This window comes from Sander vitreus, chromosome 7, assembly GCF_031162955.1.
Source record: "Sander vitreus isolate 19-12246 chromosome 7, sanVit1, whole genome shotgun sequence".
NCBI lineage: Eukaryota > Metazoa > Chordata > Actinopteri > Perciformes > Percidae > Sander > Sander vitreus.
Window position 1 is genome coordinate 21,068,299 of NC_135861.1, and position 19,786 is coordinate 21,088,084.

Sequence of the window (19,786 nt, forward strand, 5' to 3'; positions counted from 1 at the left end):
TATTAATACATCATGCTTGGACTAAGCCCTTTCTGTTGTCCAGACTCAAAGACAGAAACTGTGTTTTTTGTATTTTGAGGCAATGTGGGGGACCCTTTTTTGGAAACGCAATTCGAGCACTGGAGAGGATGTGCATGACTGCCAGTTTTATTATGTATATTATTGTTGGAGCTCTTTCCGGATTTAGGTTTTTGGAATTGGCATGTTTGATTTGAATTTCAGGACTGGCAAGTCTGCATTCCCTTTCATTTAATCAAGCTATTTTACTAAGTTCAAATGACCCAGTTTTCTAAGAATTAAATTTACATCAGAGATTAGATCAATGTGTGCAGACTTTTTTTATTTCATATTTGGAGTCATATCAAAGCAAAATAACAAAACATGCCTGCTGGGATTAATAAAGTACTCTATCCATCCATCCATCCATTCATCCGACCTGCTCATGGCAGACACAGTTATCAACAAGCTGAACATTGAGGAGCATTCAGCAGCGTAAGAACCAGATGTTTCCCTCAGGAGTATACAGACCAAAAACAGAGGTAAAGAGAGTTAATGTTGGAATTACATTCAGCTGGTGGCCAGAAACACAACTCTAAATAAATGATGATGTTGCTCTGCATCTGCTGGATGTGTAAACAAGCAACTGTTGCTAACAAGTTCACCATATCAACTTAAAAGGTGATAACATGTTAATGTTGTGTTCATAACTTTTGTCCGCTGACCCCAAGTGAACAAACAATTTCATTTGAATTTTAATACGCCATAGACAGATAAAAACACAATTTTATCAAATGAGGATTCCTGCTTTGTCATTAGCTGTTGTCACGCCGTCAAAAATCCCCTTTACTCATCAACACATATTACCAGGTTGTTGACACACTGTCATGGTTTGTATGTCAAGATGAGGTGGGAGTGACCATCTTGTGCTGAGCAATATATGCATACTGAGCTAAGAAGCTTCTAATGTCACTTTTGTCGTGGTGCCACCTGTGGCGCAAGAAGGATATGAGCCCTCAAAAGAAACATTGGATGGTGACACTTCAAGAGGTTTTCTACCCTGCTCTAGCCACTGTGGGTATCCCCTGTAAGTACATCAATGACAGAGTTAGAGCTGTTGGCTGATATCATACCAAAATGCATTACTGTTTTATGATGCTTTTAATTTAATTTAGTGGTGATAGTAAAGAGATGCCTTTATTTACACAAATCTTTTCTTCAGCCAATATCATCACCTTTATGATCATCTGGAGGAGGAAATGCAAGCTCTCCAGGTCCAGCACCTTCTACCTGATGGCCATTTCTGTGGCGGATAACCTCGTTTTGATCTTCGTTGTGGTTCTTGAGCTTTCTGTTAAGTACCACCAGCAGGAGCCGTTTTGGAGTTACGAGCCATGGTGCAGCCTGAGGGACATTTTTAACTACGGAGCATACAACGCCATGACGTGGCTGGTGGTTGTGTTTACAGTGGAACGTTTTGTTGCTATCCACACGTGGAAAATGAAAACTAAAATCTGCACTTTGAGATGTGCAGCATGGACTACAATGGCTGTTTTCTTTTTCAGTCATATTTTTGCCATTCCTTACTACTGGTCTAATGCCTCAGTCTATGCGAACAACCAGACCAGATGTATTTACAAACCGGAGGCCCCAACTCAGTTCATTCACGCCCTCGTTTGGCTTCAAACCCTGCAAGCCTACATATTACCCTTCATCATCATCCTCACACTTAACGGGTTGACCCTGCGTCTAATCTCTCTCAGCAATCGGGTTCATATCACAGCTGATTTAAATTCCAGGGTCAACAAAGTCATGCCCCTGCTGCGCTCCAGGATGAGAAAATCTGTAGTGCTTCTGGTGACTGTTTCCATGAGTTTCGTGCTGTTGTCTGTCACCCGTGCTATAACTCAGATCATCCTGCGCACAACTCACATGTACAGTTTGGATCGTAATGATTATAACCTCCAGATAAATATAGCAGCAGACACTGGCACCATGCTGAGCCTGAGCAATGCGGCTGCTAACATGTACCTGTATGTATGCACCCAGTCCAAGTTTCGCCAGGAGTTCTTTGCCTGTGCCAGACAGGTGTCCTTCTAATGCAAAACAAAACTCTAGCCAGAAGAAAAAACCTTAGTGTCTTTAATAAACACTATTACCAACATGTTGTCCTTGAGGAAGTTTGTACAGGTGCACTTTCAAGGAACAGAGGAAATTATCTCACGGCAGTCATAACCGGTTAATGACTTTGTTGCTCTCAGCAGACAATGCCTTTGACTTAACGACTCCATAAAACACAATTTAATTTTCTTTATTACTGTATTTTACTCATTCTGTCCATGTTAACAATCCTGACACACATCTCCACTGTTTGACATGGCAGTTCAAATTTCAGAATTAATTTCCTGCAATTGGATTCTAGACCCAGAGTAAACAAACAAGAAGGCATGACTTGACAGCCATTGTGGCAAGGCAGCTTTTAATAATCTAGTACAAATGTATCATGGCAAATCTGTAATATGCCTCAATATATTTAGCTTTGTGTTTATTTACTGTAGATACAAACATTACATATATTTTTTGTTGTCACTAACGTATGTAAAGCAATGATATTTTAATATTTAAATTTGATTTAGGACTATATATATATATATATATAGATATAGATATAGATGATATACCGCATATCTTTTTCTTATTGTTTTTTGACCATTTACTTCAGGACTGCAATAAAGGAGTCACTATCATATATAGTCAATACTCTCCAAATCAACACTGGTCAATAAAACAACATTTTTACAAAACTTTATTTTCCATTTCTAATTTTTTTCACGAAAACATACCATTTCTCCAAAGATAGCACTAACCAAGGCCCATTGTCTAAAAATCCTCAAACAACAATTTGTGCCAATCAAATCAATCTACCCTGAATTACTCTGAGAAATTTGTAAAATACAAAAATATTACCTAAGCTAGAATAGGTACAATACTGTGTTGTGCTACTTTCCCCTGCAGTACTGTAAATTAGTCCTAAGACATCTGAGAAAATTGTGCTGAAAGCTTTTGTGGGTATGTTTTAAGAAACTACAAAGCAAGAATGCCAGTATGGTTCACAGAATGCACTCCAGCTATTATTATTAATTCCTTATTCAAGTTTTGATTATTTAAAATAGGGGTGCTTGTACTAGCATGTAACAAGTACATGGTTGTCTTCTGTGGCAATACGCCTTTTTCCATTGGGGACATTTTGATTTGTCATAGTAGGAAAAGCACAGATGTTACTAATAACATTAACGATGGCTCTGCTTTATTCAAGTGTCCCTGTAATTCATGACCGTGTGACAGTGAGCCAGTATGAGCAATATAAGGACCCTGCACCTGAAGCAGCTAAATGGAATTCAGCCATCATTGATTTTATTGGCAGAATGTTTAATGGAGCAAAGTCCAAATTTCAGTTGGTATTACAAATCATGCCAGTCGAAAGCCTTCTGTAGATATACTGGATACTTATTTCCATCTTTACTACACTGTGCGCTACTGTCTGGTTAATTCTAGCGTCTTTTTAGGAGATTTTTTTAGGAGCCGAACCCTAAGTAGTATCGGCAGGTATTCCTTTCAGGCTGCATACACCCCTAACCTGACGCGCCAGATCTCACAACCATCTGATAAGCCGTCATTGGAAACTGTTTGGTAAAGCCAGGCACTTTCAAAATACACAAATCACCTGCCATTAAACTCTTGCCAAAGCCAGTTGGGAAAAGAGCAAAAACATCTTTTCCATCGAGAAAAGAACTATAATTAAATCTTGATTGCTTCCGGGGAAACAATTGCCGCAAATTCCATCTTTAAACACGACAACATCGTCAAAAACACCACGAACGTGATATAGACTTAAAAAGCAAATGTGCAGATGGAACACTAGATTGGTCACCACAGAGACCTGACCTCAACATAACTGAGGCTGTATAATTGCACACAGCCTCAGTTAAAGTTGAGTCCATCACTAAAAAAAAAAAAAACATAAAACCCTGACAACAACCAAAATCATGTGAAAAATAATGGCACAATTTGTGAGGAGATTGAAGGAATTTACCACAGGGGGAATATTAAAAAGATCTTGGTTGTGGTGATGTGAAATGTTGGTGCCTTGAATTTTAAGAAACACAGCAAAAAATAACAGGTTTATTTCTATTGTATCCATGTTTCTTTGTTTACTGCAGTGTTTTGAACAAACAAAAACTACATATCTTGAAATATACTAGTTAATGTGTTGAATGAGAACCATTTATGTGGACTTTAAGGTATCTACTTTAATTACAATCTACAGCGACTAACATGAGCTAAAAGGGGCGGGGGGAGAAGAGAGACACTTGCCCTGACCTTCCTCCTCATCTGTTCCAGTGGAGCTTCCAGGTGCAAACGTGGAAATACAGGTTAAGAATTGCTGTATGGAGGTGCCCTACTGACCCTGGAGTTAAAGCTCAGACCTGCAACAATGCCCCTGCAGCGTCCAGCTGGGGACCTTCTACATTCACTTCACTTCGTCTTTCACTCTCTTCCTGTCATCTCTCCACTGCTGGCTGTCTAAAAATGGCATAAAATGTAAAAAAAATTGTCAACATTGTCAGAACATGTGTGTGTGTATATACACATATATATATATATTTATATATAAACAATAGAAACCATTTAATCCATTAAAAACCATTTAATCCACAAACAACATTCAACAAAATGTTAAAAGCTGAAGCCTAAATACAGTCACATCAACAGGCAACACATTTTTAAGAAAGCACCATATGGTTTTAAAATAGATTACGGTTCTTAAAAATGAGTTATTTCCTTTTAAAAATGTGGCAAATATTTTGAAAACATCAACCTAACACTGGAGAAATTACGTCAAATTAATTGAAAAAAGTTGTTTTTGACAGCATTAAACTGGGTATACACATTTGATCTGTTTCACTGAATGTTTAATCTGATGGTTTTACACGTCTAAACCTGCTAGAAGAGTTTTCTCTAGGGTTGTACCCAACTGAGAATGTTGTCAGTCAAACCGGATTTGGCTGTTCAATACTAATATTCAATTAAAGCTGCAAGCAGCATTGGACGGGCCCTCTCACCTCCTTGTAATATTCTACATCAAACGGGTCATTAGTTATGAAAATGGGGCGTGGCTAAAGCACATTTTTGTGCGCCTATTCCCGAAACCCTTAAAATACATACATTTTCACCAGGCTTGATGTGACCGCCAATTTTGGTGAGTTTCTGAGTATGTTAAGACCCTCAAAAAGGCAATTCATTTGCAGAAAAGAAGGAATAATAATAATTCCTTCAATTTCAATAGGGCCTGCGCCGCTGTCGGCGCTTGGGCCCTAATTAAAGCTGCAAGCAGCGTTGGACGGGCCCTCGCACCTCCTTGTGTGTCAGGGTTACTGGCGGACACCGCTCCATGCGGCCGTGTATTTGCGCGACTGTTGGACATTGCAAACTGTCACCAATGAAAAAGGAACTCTCTGCTGAGTTCAATGATACCTCACAAGAGTCAACCTTAAACGGTTCGAAAGTCATAAAATGGGGCGTGGCCCAAGTACATGGGCGTTGTTAAAATACAGGGGCCGGCTCAGTATCACATGTAGACCACACATTATAAGTTTCATGTAAATCGGATGAGGTTTGTCATATAAGGCTGATTTCCTGTTGCCAGCAAGGTGTGCTATGACCAAAAGTCAATTTTTGCCTAAAGTTGTCCTCAGGCCTGGACCCTTGTCAATCGTGAGACATTATGGGCAGATATGACAATGTACACTAAAGTTACAACAACTTCTTCGTTCATCGATAAACGCTCAAAATGGCCGCCACGCCATGCCCACACCGTCCACACCAAAAGTTTAACTTTTAATAACTTTTCATCATTGAGGTCTTGAGATAGCAAACACCAAAGTTGAAGTCCATCGGATGAAATCTCTCAGAGTAGTTCGTTAAAGTATAGCACCTTGACTTTTAGGTCTACTTCCTGTTGCCACTAGGGGCGCTATGACTTTGAGTAACTATACGGCCTCTATATATGTCCTCAGGGTTGGACTCTTATGAATCCTGAAAATCTTTGAGCTGATTGGGCAATGTACACTCAAGTTACACCCACTTCTGTTTTGTTGGCGAAACACACAAAATAGCCACCCCGCCACGGCCAGGCCCCCATGATGAAAAATTTTTTTCTTTTAATAACTTTTCATCCTTAATGTCTTAAGATGGTACAGACACAATTTTAAGTCGATCGGATGAAATCTCTAGGAGGAGTTTGTTAAAGTACGACATGTTGAAATGGCCAAAATCACACTAATTTCGAACTTTCAATTCAAAATGGCGGACTTCCTGTTGCATTAAGGGTATGGGTACGGCTTGACATGCTACATATGTGTACCATGTTTTGTTAGTCTACGTTAAATGTACTGCAGGGGCTCAATTTCAACAATTTTGTAGGGGCGCTAGCGAGCCATTTTGTGCGCCTATTTCCGAAACCTTTAAAAAAGTAAATTTTCACCAGGCTTGATGCGACCGCCAATTTTGGTGAGTTTTTGAGTATGTTAAGCACCTCAAAAAGGCGATTCATTTGCCGGAAGAAAGAAGGAATAATAATTCCTTAAGTTTCAATAGGGCCTTTGCCGCTGTCGGTGCTCGGGCCCTAACTATCCTTTTTTCTTCATTTAGACTATCAAGCACAGTGTTATTGAACTGCCAGATTTTTGAAAAGGGTGACAGTGACGTTCACATAAAATTGTAAACAAGCCAAGAGCACCCTCCGAGCTAATGCAAGCTAATTACTAACAACGGATTGGAAAAGCCGTATATCGTGACAAGTTGCTGTGAGCTGTAAATGTACCACTTCTAAGCAAAAGGTAACATTAACTCAGAGTCTGACCGGACAAGGTCTCTCTTCCTCTGGGAAGCTGCATTCATCTCACACAGACTTACCCTGAAAGCGAGAAGCGCTCACTCTGCAGTTTCTTCTGGGGACTGAAATACCCCAGAAGTACACTGCATACTGACAACACTGACTGAAAAAAAAACAACCTGACTGCTCGACTTGAAGAACCTCAGTCGACTGAGGGGTCTCCGACTGATGATTCCAATCTTCAACTTTCAGGGGGCAGCCCTAGTTTTTTCCAAAAGCTCTTTTCATCATCAGGAATTAAGTAAAACAATACTGGTCTCATTTTTGAATGATCCTATCAGTAACTTACTAATATCTCTGGGAGCCGAATCAGTACAAAAGAACACAACAAAATTGCGACATTCATCAACCTTTAGAAGAGGACAGTAAATCACCTGTATTTATTATGAATGGCTGACAGTAAAGCAGCTTTAAAGACAGTAAATGGTTGGTTTAGCAGGTTGAAATGTTACTTCTTCTTTCCCCCTTTTGGAGCTTTGTCTAGTCCTTGGATGCACTTCCGAGGAATTTGATAATGATCTGAAATTGAAAATAAGGATTAGACAAACTGAATGTATTTGCACAATTAAAGCAATTGAGAGAAACTGTTAAGAGAAATTGTCAGATACTTCAAGTATTATTTCTTCCAAACCTTGTAGCAAATTGCCAACTTGATGAATCTGATTGCCTTGGATCTGGACCAGCACTTTGTCCTTGGACCCAGGGATGGGCTGTAAGACAGAGCTGGCCTGGACTCTACGCTGCAAAGCAGTGGCAACGACTGCAGGATCCAAACCGTATACTTCCAGGTTCTTTATTAGAGTCACCTACAGGTAGCATATGGAAACAATTGAACAATAAATCAATATTAGCTTACCGCTTATGTCGACTACAATATGTAACAAGATGCTAGAAATACACTGATGGATAGGCGACCAGAATCGGACGATTTTCAGCTTCATCGGCCATGACCGGGAACGGTACTGTGCCAGTTGGGAAAGTGAGCAAATACAAGAAGAAGAAGAGGAGGCAGAAAAGTGTAGAGGAGGAGAAGGCCGACAAGGGGCGAAAAGTGAAAAGGTCAGACCAGGTTCAGAGTGAACTTGATGAGCTGGAGTCCCGGCTTAAGTCCAAAGCTACCTCGCTTCAGTCCGTTTTCTGTTCATCCCTCTCTAAACCTGGTGGGGGCAGAGGCGCACGCAGAGGGAGAGGTGGAGATAGATTTAGGGGCCGAGGGACACCAAGGGGTGGGAGTAGTCAAAATAGAGATTTGAGTAAACAATCCAAGTTCCAAAAGCAAGAGAAAGGAGCAGAAAGAAATTCAGAGTCAAAGTACAGCAAGCCCCGCCCTTGGGCCGACATCCTGGGTCGTCAGAGAAGGGCTTTCCCTCTGTCGGCAGAGGGAAGGGGCGAGGCAGAGGTGACGGTGCAAGGCAAAATGATCGCAGGGGTGGGGGTGTCTTTTCCCATCAGGTACCACAGCAGGCACTGCATCCATCCTGGGAGGCCAGTAAGAAAAGGATGGAGCAGCAAGGACAAATCCTGGCTTTCCAGGGAAAGAAGATCAAGTTTGACAATGATGACTGAAAGTGTTTTTTTGTGTGTTTAACTAATGCTGAATACACATCTTGGGTTGAGTGTCTTACATGCCATATTATTTGGGTTATCTGGCCCACTAGGGATGTGTAAAGGTTGTCACTTATTCTGTCTAGTTCAGCGATGATGTGTTCTGGGGTAAACTGCTTTTTCATCCTTATGGCTGGTAAAAGACCACAAACCTGGAGATTTTTGTACAAAACATCAAGAGAAATGTGTTGTTAAACTATTTTTATTCCTGAACATGATTTAATTCTAAATTGGGACTCATTTTTCATAAAATAGGTTTACCAGTTAACAACAGTTTGAGGAAAAACTCATTTGTAAAAATGGCAGTCCTGCGAGAAATGTGTAGGTGGGGATTTGGGAAGTAATATTGTTAGTTTTTGTTTTTTATATTTATAAACCTGTACGCAATTTCACGGCTTTGTCCAAAATGGTAATTAGGGCCCCGTTATGATATAGTACACCATCTCTGAAATTGATGTATGATGATACACATGATTATCTTTAGCGGCAAGATCTTTAACCAAATAACTTCTCCCTGTTTTTGGTACTTGTCCCTCACACCAATGTATGTGTTTTAACAGCATACAGTTTATATACTATTATAGTTTAATGTACTTAGCGGTCTTATTTCTTTTCTCCAAGAAAACTTCATTACATGTCCAATGTAATCTAAAATGTCATTTCAATCATAAAAACAGTACTGTGCCAGTTTAAATGTACGTATGGGGCGGACAATGGTTCACGACAGGCGCACAGTGGCACAGACAGTAACCGACTGTTGTCACAGACACACAAATAAAACACACACACACACACACACGCACGCACGCACGCACGCTAATTAGGGGTCCAAGCCCGAGTCTGCAAGAACCGGCAAGAGCTACACCGTTCGCACAGCAGGGCTGTGGAACCCTATTGTTTTTGTAAGGATTAATATTTTTCTTCTCCGCCTAAAAATCCGACTACAGCCTAAACCATATATGTTGGGGGGGGGTGCCATTTTCAGGACTGGTCCAAAACTCTGCAAGGACCTCAGACAAAAACACTTCCACCACTAGGTGGCACTATAGCAGAGATACACGTTTGGCCCTATAACTCCCAAACTGTACATCACACATTAAAAATACACATATCCACGCGTTCCCTGGATCCAGCTGAATCACGTGATATAGGCCACGCCCATTTCCGCCCAGATTTTTATGCGTGAAATCAAAAAACTACTTTTTCCAACTCCTCCTAGACCGTGCGACCGATTGGAAATGTACAGGGTAGATAGACAATGGGTCATGGACCACACCTACCAAAAATTACACGTGGACCACTATGTGGCGCTATAATGATTTTGCCTTTAACTACACATCGCACATTAGAAAACCTTACATCCACGTGTTCCTTAAATTAAGCTGAATCACATGATATAGGCCACGCCCATTTCTGCACAAACGTTTTCCGCAATATCGCCTAAGTAAGTAAGTAGCATCTCCAGAAGGACCTGACCAAAAGTTACTCAAGGAAGTTTGCTACGTTAAAGTATGCCCATTTGACGACCAAACTAATTTTCCTAGATAGCTACCACACACGTATCATATCATACCTCGGCCAAATTAAATGCTATCAGCAAAGACCTTGAGATCATTGTTCAACATCCCACTAAAATGCTCCGTACCAAATTTGGCGAAGATCAGCCTTTAGGGGGGCGCTATAAGCAACATTTATTTGTTTTGGCCAATAACTCAATGCATTTTAATGGGAAATTTGCAATTGCAATATCTCTGCCACAGTAAATACAATCAACACGAAACTGATGCTCGTTTGGCATGCCGCTCTAAGGCTCTGTACCAAATTTGGCAAAGATCGGCCATTAGGGGGTGCTATAATGAACGCAGACGAGTTTTGGCTGAAATGCAAAGAATGTTTGACTACTTTTTCTTAAAAAGGGCATGCGCCTGTGAGCACCCACGGAGGAAAACATAAATCGGCGCCTATGACGCCATTTACAACAACTTGACCACCTCCCCTGCTCCTTCAACCACCACACCTGCCTCCACCCTCTCGGTCACTCTCTCATTTCTCTCTGCTGTTTGTTGTAGAGCATTCTTAAAGGTGGTCTGTATATGCATGGAGATTAACTGTTGACCGCTACGTTAACTCTGGATATTTACCGACGTTTGCCTCCCCGCCACCAGGCTTTGGGTTCCGCTTTCGCGTGCTCCCCGGGGCGTCGGGGGCGACTGGCGTGGGTGGCTTGGGCCCCGTCATAACTGCCTTTCATCTTCTTCACCATCCCGCTTTTATCTCTAATGAGCTATGTATTGAGTGTCATACTGTAGTTTGTGCTGTGTATGTTCAAAGTAAATAATTAAATTATAATATATATAAAATTAAAATAAAATTAAATCTTTTCTAATAAAAAATTGTTGATCACAAAAAAAAACTGACATCCCCTTTTGCCTCAGTTGTACTTTGTGTTCAGTTCTATTTAGCAAACGTTAGCATGCTGACACACTTAAGTGAGATTGTGAACATGGTATTCTTATATCTGCTAAACACCAGCATGGGTTAGCATTGTCAGTGTGACTATGCTAAAGTTAGCATTTAGCTCAAAACACCACTATGCATGGCCCCAGACTCTTGTTAAACTCACATACTGTATCTCACTATTGGTAGAAACCATTTTAAAGAACTCCCTGCTGATGTACAGCTGGCAATTTAAGAGTGTGTAGTAAAAGCTGTCACCTTCTTATTGGAGCCTCGAGAAGCCACAGAGATGTCTATGGGGTCAATGTGGCCCTTCTTCTTTATGGGTGCTTGTCCGGGGAACACAACTTGATAGCACTCCTGCATTCTTTCCAATGTCCTGTGAAAATGAGGTGGCATTGTTTAACCTACACCAAAATGGGAAGATAGAGAAATGGGGACTGGCAGTGATACTGTTGAATTAGGTTGTAATGTAGAGCATATGATCACCAAAAACTCCATGTCCACGTAAGCTGATTTTTTTTATACTTTGTTCATTTACTTTCACGTAGACAGCAAATGTGAAGGTTTGCACTGGGAATCCATCAAATTAAAAAGAAACACCTGAGGTGGTCAATGCTAATCCTTATTTCATGAACTCACCATTAAATATTCAAATAGATAAAGATGCCTGTAATTCTAATAACTTCCATGGGTTGAAAAAGCAATGCGAGGAAGCCCAGAACCACAAACCAGAACCACAAACTCCCCCTGAGATTCTGATTACTCCCAGCAAAACCATTTTCTAATTAAAGCCTGCCTCAACATTAAGCAAAGTGGATTTCTCTTAAGGCAAAAGCAACTAAAAATGTTATGGGCTGTCTTTGGTTCTTAAAAAGTGTATCTTGTTCATTTATAGCAGTGGTTACAAAGCAGATGTTGTGAGTGGAAGACTTCAGAGCAGCTGTATTATTGTTGTATACAGATCACATTTGGATTACAGATTTGCATTAGGATAATTATTTCATCCTGCGTCCATCCTGTAATGATGATGCTGACTGTCTCCCCCTGCCTGCAGTACAGTATATCACATGTTGGTATAAAGGATGTTGCAACTAATGATTATTTTCATGATCACTTCATCTATTTTTTTTATCAATTGTTAATCTATAAAATTCTAAAGTATATACTGTATGTACTCTTGCTAAAGAAGTGTATCAGTGCCAAATCTGGTACGACAACATTTATATTTGATACTGCACATGGTCCTTTAAAAAAAACAAATAAGAAAAAAAAAATAAGTCTTTACCTGCTAAAGAGGTCATCCCACTTGAGAGACTCAACCTCCTGGTACTCTGATTTATCCAGCAAGCAGTCACACAGAGTAGGGTTTATGGTCACATAACTGTTAGAGGGCAGAAAAGTATTGAAAAAAAACACATTATACAGTGGACGAATGGCAGTCAATAGGAAACATGATGCCGTATTATGCTATGCCAGTTGCATGGCAGATGTTATTTCATTTTTCCCATCGCTCATTTTCAATTAGTTTCACATCAGGAGATGCCTGATTGTCATGACTTAAAAGGGAACATGAGATGTCTGTTTCAGAGTCACATTTTTAGCATTTTAGTCAATTATAACAACATCACATGGTCTGGGGTCAGCTCTGTATAGGTTCAGTGGCCATTAGGGCAGCCCTTTTACCACTGCACCCAGTTACAAAACAACTGGCAGGGTGGTTATGTTTAAACTCAAACTGAGCTTGCCTTCAGTGTTGTTTGATTAAATAGGTTCTTGCTCCTGTCTTTTAAGCTGTGCCTTTCAGTAGTCTGGTTTGCCGGTCTTAATTATTATTTAATTTAACTTATTTTACTTATTTTATTGGTTTTAACTCACATGTCGTATTATTCCATTAATCCATTAATATATTCTTGAGATACCTTCACAGACAAACCTTTACCAAACTTTCTTGGTGGTGGTAACAATGACAATATGTGCTGATATCTGTAGATTTTAAGCATCTACTTACTTCTTATTATTTTCATCCACCAGTTCATTCTTCTTCACATACTCTGTGACAATATGTCTCACTTCAGCAGGCTGCAGTATTGTTCCTTTCCTGTAGGGGCATTTAAGCACACATAAGTACAATAATAAATGTGCATGTGTGAGAAATGTACCAATGTGTCTTCAGCTTACATAGTTTTTAAAGACCTCTGTAATGCTACTGAATTTTACACCAATTTAAAAACAAAGACAGAGTTGGCAAAAACACACTTTTGTATTCATTTATTTTATGTATTTAATATTTATTTCTATAGGGACTAGTACCGGTATATAGCATAGACCAATGTCCACACATACCACAGCATTTATAGCTTACGCTAGTTTGCAATCCCTGTCCCTACATGGAGCTTTAAAATACACAAAACTAAACAAGAAAATACATCCAGTACTAAACAGCCCAAAAGATGAACATAGCTATTTAAAAAGGTCCTTTCTAGACATTGTTTTAAGACATATAAAACACTTTGCTTGGAGTAACACTTAATTTTACACATATATTACATATACACCTTCTCCCTTGTTTAAAAATCCAGAACATATGAATATGCAAATATGTTTCATTTGAAAAGCTTCAACTAGATGTCTGCTACTTGGCTATAAAGGGGGGTAGAGTATATAATAGGAAATTAGCAGCCTAACTGTGTTTAGTAAGGCAGGTATGTACGACACAGCTATAGATGTATTGATTGGAAAATTCACCAGTGACAAAAATTACCTCTTATAACTATATCATTGTATATTGCATTTTCTTAGTGTGAAATGTATACACTATATTGTGGCCTCAAACATTTCCACATAGGCATGTTTTCACTAAAGACATCTTGACATGTCACAGTAGGAAAATCACAGGTGTAAAAAATTTAATTAATAATAGCTTGAATGCATTTTTCCGCTTCAGTTTGAGGGTCCTGGTATTTTGCATGCTGGCTCACTGTCACAGCCTACTGGGACACTGACATTGTTAATGTTATGTCTGTGCTTTTTCTACTATGACGAGTCAAAATGCCTGCTGTGAAAATAAGCCATAAAGAACAAAACAATAGTCTCCATGACATGTACACTACTTTCTGATACCACTCCCACAATGCAACCGACCATTTATTATATTGGAGTAGTAAATAGGTGAACAAGGGAGTGATTTTAGACATGGCCTAAGATTAATAGTTGTCGGACCTGTGTCATGAGAAAACTGCCTTATCTTATCTGACCACGCAGGGAGGTCAGAGGTTGAGATCATTTACAGAACAACCCTCCTGGAGTTGGTAGGGATTCAGTGTTGCACTCAAGTAAACATGAGACTAATGGATGCTTGTTGATACACAAGCTTGAACTCTCCCTGCTATGTCCCCCTGCTGTCTGAACCATGCAAAAAATGTGGATGCAACAAGAGTCGGGGTTAAAAAAACACAGACACACCTCTTCTTTGCATCTAGAAAGAGAGGCTCCAGTCGAGCTGACACAGAGTACAGAGTTGTGATCTCAGGGGGATGGTACGGAGGTTCTCCTACCCCTCCATCCTGCACCGGAGTTGCTTCAACATCTGTCTCCTCGGGAACTTTGATGGAACGCAGTCTATAAAGTGTTAATGTAATAAAACGGAAAAACAAAAGGGCTAGTCAGTTTTAAAATGTGGGCGGGCTGTGAGTTTGAATCTCAACCAAGAATTTCTTTAAGTTGAGGAAGGGCTTGGCTCACTCTGGATTTTTCCAGTCCACCTCCACAATGCTCTCCACACCCTTGGTCAGTTCTTTTACTCGCACAAGGTTGTGCTGCTTCTGCATGGCCTGTAGAAACTTGGACAGCTGTTGGAAGAAACACTGAATAAATGCCTACAGATGGGGTTATACGATAGTTTACTTACGTGTGTAAAATGGACATCTAAAATACCTTTTTATAGCTGGATTTCTTGATATCAAGTTGCTTTCCACTTGGGCTGAAATAATACAAGATGTTTTCAGAACTAAATGTAATTCTTCCTCAACAAGTCTTAAAAGATGAACAGTACTTTACCAGCAGGCGAACATGTGATTGCGGAGAAATGTACTGGTCAGCAGGGGGAGATCTGTCTTCTTCACTTTGCTCTTGAGAGCATGGAGAAAACACTGCAACAGCAAGGCGTCCATTATCTCTGTGAAATCAGGGTATGATGACCCGGGTCACATCCTTTTCCCTCTAAACAGGCTCCCATTTTGGCACATTAGAAAATGTTATTCTCTACTTGTATCTACAAAACACAACCATATGGTCACTAAATTAACTTGGTGAGCCCTCAAGCCTGCCCTGCAATCATTAAGAAGTACATGTTTCAATTTGATTTGAATCTGGGAATATGGTACTTTTGAGTCTTATTAAAAGAAGTGTGGTGGTAAGTACTTTAATATTTTAAAATAGTTCCTTTTTAACAAAAATGGTGGGAGGCGTGACTAAGTCTGGTACCTTGTGGCATTTTCTGGTCATCCTGGTTCCCCTCCTCTTCCTCATTGCCCTTATCACCTTTCTCTTCCTCCTGCTCAGTCAGACTCAGCTCCTCAATACCAGAGCAGGCTTGATCTGTGACTGTTTGACAGGGACTCTGCTCCTCCTCCACACACTTCTCAGCCTCCTCCTCAACCTCCTCCTCCATCTCATCGACCTCATATTCCTCTCCCTTCACCCCTTGTCCTTCACTCTCTGCATCCGGTAAAGGAGGAGCTGACTTGTCTCCAAAAGCCCTAAAACACGTGCAAAGTTTACTCGACTGTAGAGCTGCATGGTTAATCCTGAAAATGTAATCACAATTTTGGATACAATTAAACAGTTAAAACTTACAAAATTAATTTTTAAGAGGGGTTATTGAGCATAATACTAATTGAAGGAAAAAAAATGGGTGGATGATTTCGATCAATACTGTGATCTCAATATTAAAAGGAATAGTTCAACAAATTGGGGAAATTACTTTTTAGCTTTCTTGCTGAGAGTGAAAATGGATTTATTCCACTCTTAGACATGAGAGCGGTTTCAATCTTCTCACCTAATGCTCTGCAAGAAGTCAAACTATCCATTTTAACAAAAACGTTCACAAAAATGAATTATTGAAATCTGCAGGAAAATGGAAGCTACTCACCAGAGATTATCCATGTACGCATGGAGAACACACACTCCTCTCCCTTTCATACCCAAACTGTGCATCTCGTCTCTGGACATTGTAGCAGTGCCAACTGCAACAGGAGCTCTGCAATCAACCAGGAGAACAGTGTCACGCTTAAATCTGTGAAGAACATGTTAAGACGTGTTTCCATATCTTTTATCAACCTACCTATTGTTCACTAACGTAACAGAACAGCAGTCGCCCTGTTTCACATCTGGGAGACCGCTTGAAGGCACCACCACACCTGGCAGCATGAGATCTTTGGGAAAACACAGTATTTTGTTACTTAATTTCAATCTAAATGTACAATATTAAACATCTGTTCAGGTCTTGATCTTAGAAAAAGAAATGTACCTGCCCCTCCAATCAACTTTTGAAGCACAGGAGGCCATGTCCTAAATGTTGGCAGGATAGTAGGGTAGCGCCAAAGCACATATACTGAAAAATAGAATATGACAATGCATATTATAGTTAATTATCCAGTTAATTATTTTAATGTAACTTAACAGCCAGGTCATTACCTGTGGGATAAAGTCGTTTCTCCAATTCAAAGAACAGTGGATTTTTGTGAAGAACATAAAGTGTCACAGAATCTCCCTTATGTACATAAATCTTCACCACATTTAATTCCTCTTTGTTGGGGACCAGCTCAGACAGTTCGTCAGCAGACAGTGAAGGAAAGGCTGAAGATATGTCAGCTTTGAGCTTTCTCCTAAAGGTAAAAACAAAAGTCTCAGTCACTGGGTAATGTCAAACTAGTAATTGCAACAGATACATATTGTACATCTTTTACAGATGCAACATCTTGAAAACTTTTCATTAGACATTTTTTTCCTCTTCAACTGAACACACATCATAATCATGCCATAACCCATACTTTTCTCAGAATTCGCTTACTTAAGAGGTTTTCTAATACAGGGCCTGCTTGTCAAAGAAATACTATTTTCCATTGTGGTGTTGTTTGTGCATTTTGAGACTGGTGGGTAAATATTCTGTCTCAGTGCACTGCCATTTCCAGCAATATAATAACTAGAAGTTTTTAGTAACATTAGACTGAATAAGAAGAAGCACGACTGTAACTGACATATGTACAGTATCTCACAAAAGTGAGTACACCCCTCACATTTTAGTAAATATTTCATTATATCTTCTAATGGGACACACTGAAGAAATTACACTTTGCTACAATGTAAAGTATTATGTGTACAGCTTGTATAACAGTGTAAATGTGCTGTCCCCTCAAAATAACTCAACACACAGCCATTGATGTCTAAACCGCTGGCAACAAAAGTGAGTACACCCCTATGTTAAATTCCCATAGAGGCAGGCAGATTTTTATTTTTTAAAGGCCAGTTATTTCTTTATCAGGCTACTATGCATCCTGATATAGTTCCCTTGGCCTTTGGAATTAAAATAGCCCCACATCATCACATACCCTTCACCATACCTAGAGATTGGCATGGGGTACTTTCCATAAAATCATCTCTCAATGCAAATCAAACCAGCTATTAGGCTAACTGACATAAGACCATGCTAATCTCTAGGTATGGTGAAGGGTATGTGATGATGTGGGGCTATTTTAATTCCAAAGGCCAATGGAACTTTATCAGGATGCATAGTATCTGTACACTTAATACTTTACATTGTAGCAAAGTGTAATTTCTTCAGTGTTGTCCCATTAAAAGATATAATGAAATATTTACTAAAATGTGAGGGGTGTACTATAGACACTGTATGTATGTATAAAGTATTTCAGGGATCATTCTGGATATTGGCATTGACTTGTATTAAATTACAACGTGAACAAAAATCCTAAGATTATATTGGATTCAGAATAACTAACTACAACTAACAACTAAAAAATAAAGCTTAAAACAAGAACTACTCTAGTTCTGACGTGATCCAGCAACGGCAGGTGAGGTCTAATATCTGGGCAGCCTTCTGATACCTTTAAAGTTGAGCTTTTTGAGTACACTTACACTACATAAATAAAATGACATACACTGTAGATAGAAATAATAGGGCGAGAAGCACTGTGAGTTGAGCTGACAATGCATGCTGCTGTCAGCTATCAGAGACTCACCTGTCTGATCCTTTAATTGCGGTGTTGGATTTGACACGAAACGGTCTGACAAACATCTTTTCAGGAAATTATCAACTTCTCTCAGATAATGTAACTGTTTTCATTATATCAGCACACAAACTCTCAAACGAAGCCGCTGCACCAGCGAAATAGTCTTATATTGGCTTAACAGCCTATATGAGCCTAGGGTATGATGGTCCGACACATATTTAAGTCCGACGTGAAACTGTACCGCGGCAACGTTACGGGAACGTTAGTTCCGCAGGCTGAATGAAGCATATGGATGTATGATGAGAGAATGACAGTGATAGTGACTGCATATGATTGATTGATATGTAACTATTTTTAATCAAAGGATGCCAGCTTCACCTTTCTTTGGTCGACTTTGGTAACGGTGCAATAACCTGCCCAATAACCTGACTAATTAGTGTCTCTTAGACAATGAGACAAAAAAATTCATGAAATCTCTATTAAAATGACAATGCTAGCCATTGTATAGTGATGGAGTCCTGGCTTGCATTGCCCCCTGAGAAAGCCCCTCTTTACTTGTATTTGCTTAACAATGACAAAACATAGGGCCACTGAGACTACAATGTTCAAGCCATCAGTCATCAGTGAAGAATTGGAAGAAGAAAAAAAAACATAAACATTGGTGGCATGTGATGCATGTCAAAACCACTACCGAGCACACAGCAGTATAAGAATTAAGGAAAATCAAAGTGTCTAGATATATATTTTCCAGCGTGTATCATCTCTCCAAAAATAAAACATATTTTAAAAATTATTTATCACATCCTGTCCCGGGTTCAGGATATCCTGGTTATTGTACCAGGACTAACTTTGTCATTTATCTTTTTCATTTAGGTGCACCAGCACATAATTTAGGTGCACTCACAATTTTTCACCATGCCTTTTGACGCCGCAGTAATACATTTTAAGTGTTACCTTTTTTATCAGTTCCCATAGGTAATTCTAAACACATTATGTAAATGACTTTAAACAGGAATTAAGGCTGGGAATGCCTCCACACAGCTCTCACAGACCCCAATACTTTGAATACCTATGTTTTTTTTCACGCCACATGCGCTAACATGCATGCGCGGGCCAGACCAGCTATCCAAACAAAGACCAGAGATGCTCGTGTTAGGCTACAACACACACAGAGGGAGTGTGACTTAGGACACCATTACTCCACTATATCTTTACATATAGCAAATTGTTGTTTGCTGCTATATTAATGTCTTGAATATTATATATATTATAAGCAGTGTTACATTTTATTATAATACCAGCCATGCTTTGGCTGCACTCTTTGCAATAAATGCAAAGCATAATGTTGGCAGGTTTATCCTATCTGAGTCATGCAAATTAGATACGCTAGATTTGGCCAGCTCTGCCAAAGATGTTGGGTCCAGATTAGGCAATTTACCGGGGACATGGAAGACAGGTGGTGGAGCAGATACCTCCCCCGATGATGTCAGGTCTGGGTGGGGCCTTTCAGGGCCAAGGACAG

General features: G+C 39.7%; 2 protein-coding genes across 3 annotated transcripts; one reads left to right on the forward strand and one right to left on the reverse strand.

Moving 5' to 3' along the window:
• Nucleotides 1–381: 381 nt before the first annotated feature.
• On the reverse strand, nt 382–18,488 carry eif2d (eukaryotic translation initiation factor 2D). 2 transcript variants are annotated; one of them, XR_013502281.1, is made up of 16 exons: nt 18,274–18,488; nt 16,712–16,902; nt 16,545–16,628; nt 16,359–16,449; nt 16,167–16,274; nt 15,500–15,774; nt 15,074–15,191; nt 14,951–14,996; nt 14,759–14,865; nt 14,480–14,635; nt 13,026–13,115; nt 12,303–12,398; nt 11,273–11,393; nt 7,584–7,758; nt 7,327–7,471; nt 382–4,581 (listed from the first exon to the last, which is right to left on the reverse strand). XR_013502281.1 is itself a non-coding variant. In XM_078255267.1 (15 exons), exons 1-15 carry the CDS (start codon nt 18,327–18,329, stop codon nt 7,401–7,403), a joined length of 1,785 nt encoding a protein of 594 aa, XP_078111393.1. In that variant the 5' UTR covers nt 18,330–18,488; the 3' UTR covers nt 4,686–7,400. The 2 variants fall into 2 exon arrangements, 1 of the variants encoding a protein (XP_078111393.1); XM_078255267.1 differs by lacking the exon at nt 382–4,581 and having other exon boundaries at nt 4,686–7,471.
• On the forward strand, nt 1,237–2,097 carry LOC144520208 (putative G-protein coupled receptor 139). The gene has a single exon (XM_078253877.1). It carries the CDS (start codon nt 1,237–1,239, stop codon nt 2,095–2,097), a length of 861 nt encoding a protein of 286 aa, XP_078110003.1.
• Nucleotides 18,489–19,786: the final 1,298 nt, after the last annotated feature.

Bases quoted from the DNA above. Each gene is read 5' to 3' on its own strand.
- LOC144520208 (XM_078253877.1), top strand. From the start codon at position 1,237: ATGATCATCTGGAGGAGGAAATGCAAGCTCTCCAGGTCCAGCACCTTC.
- eif2d (XM_078255267.1), bottom strand. From the start codon at position 18,329: ATGTTTGTCAGACCGTTTCGTGTCAAATCCAACACCGCAATTAAAGGA. The intron at 16,450-16,544 runs GTACATTTCTTT...GTTTTCCCAAAG, and splicing joins AAAGTTGATTGGAGGGGCAG to ATCTCATGCTGCCAGGTGTG. The intron at 15,775-16,166 runs GTGAGTAGCTTC...CACGTGTTTTAG, and splicing joins GCGTACATGGATAATCTCTG to GGCTTTTGGAGACAAGTCAG.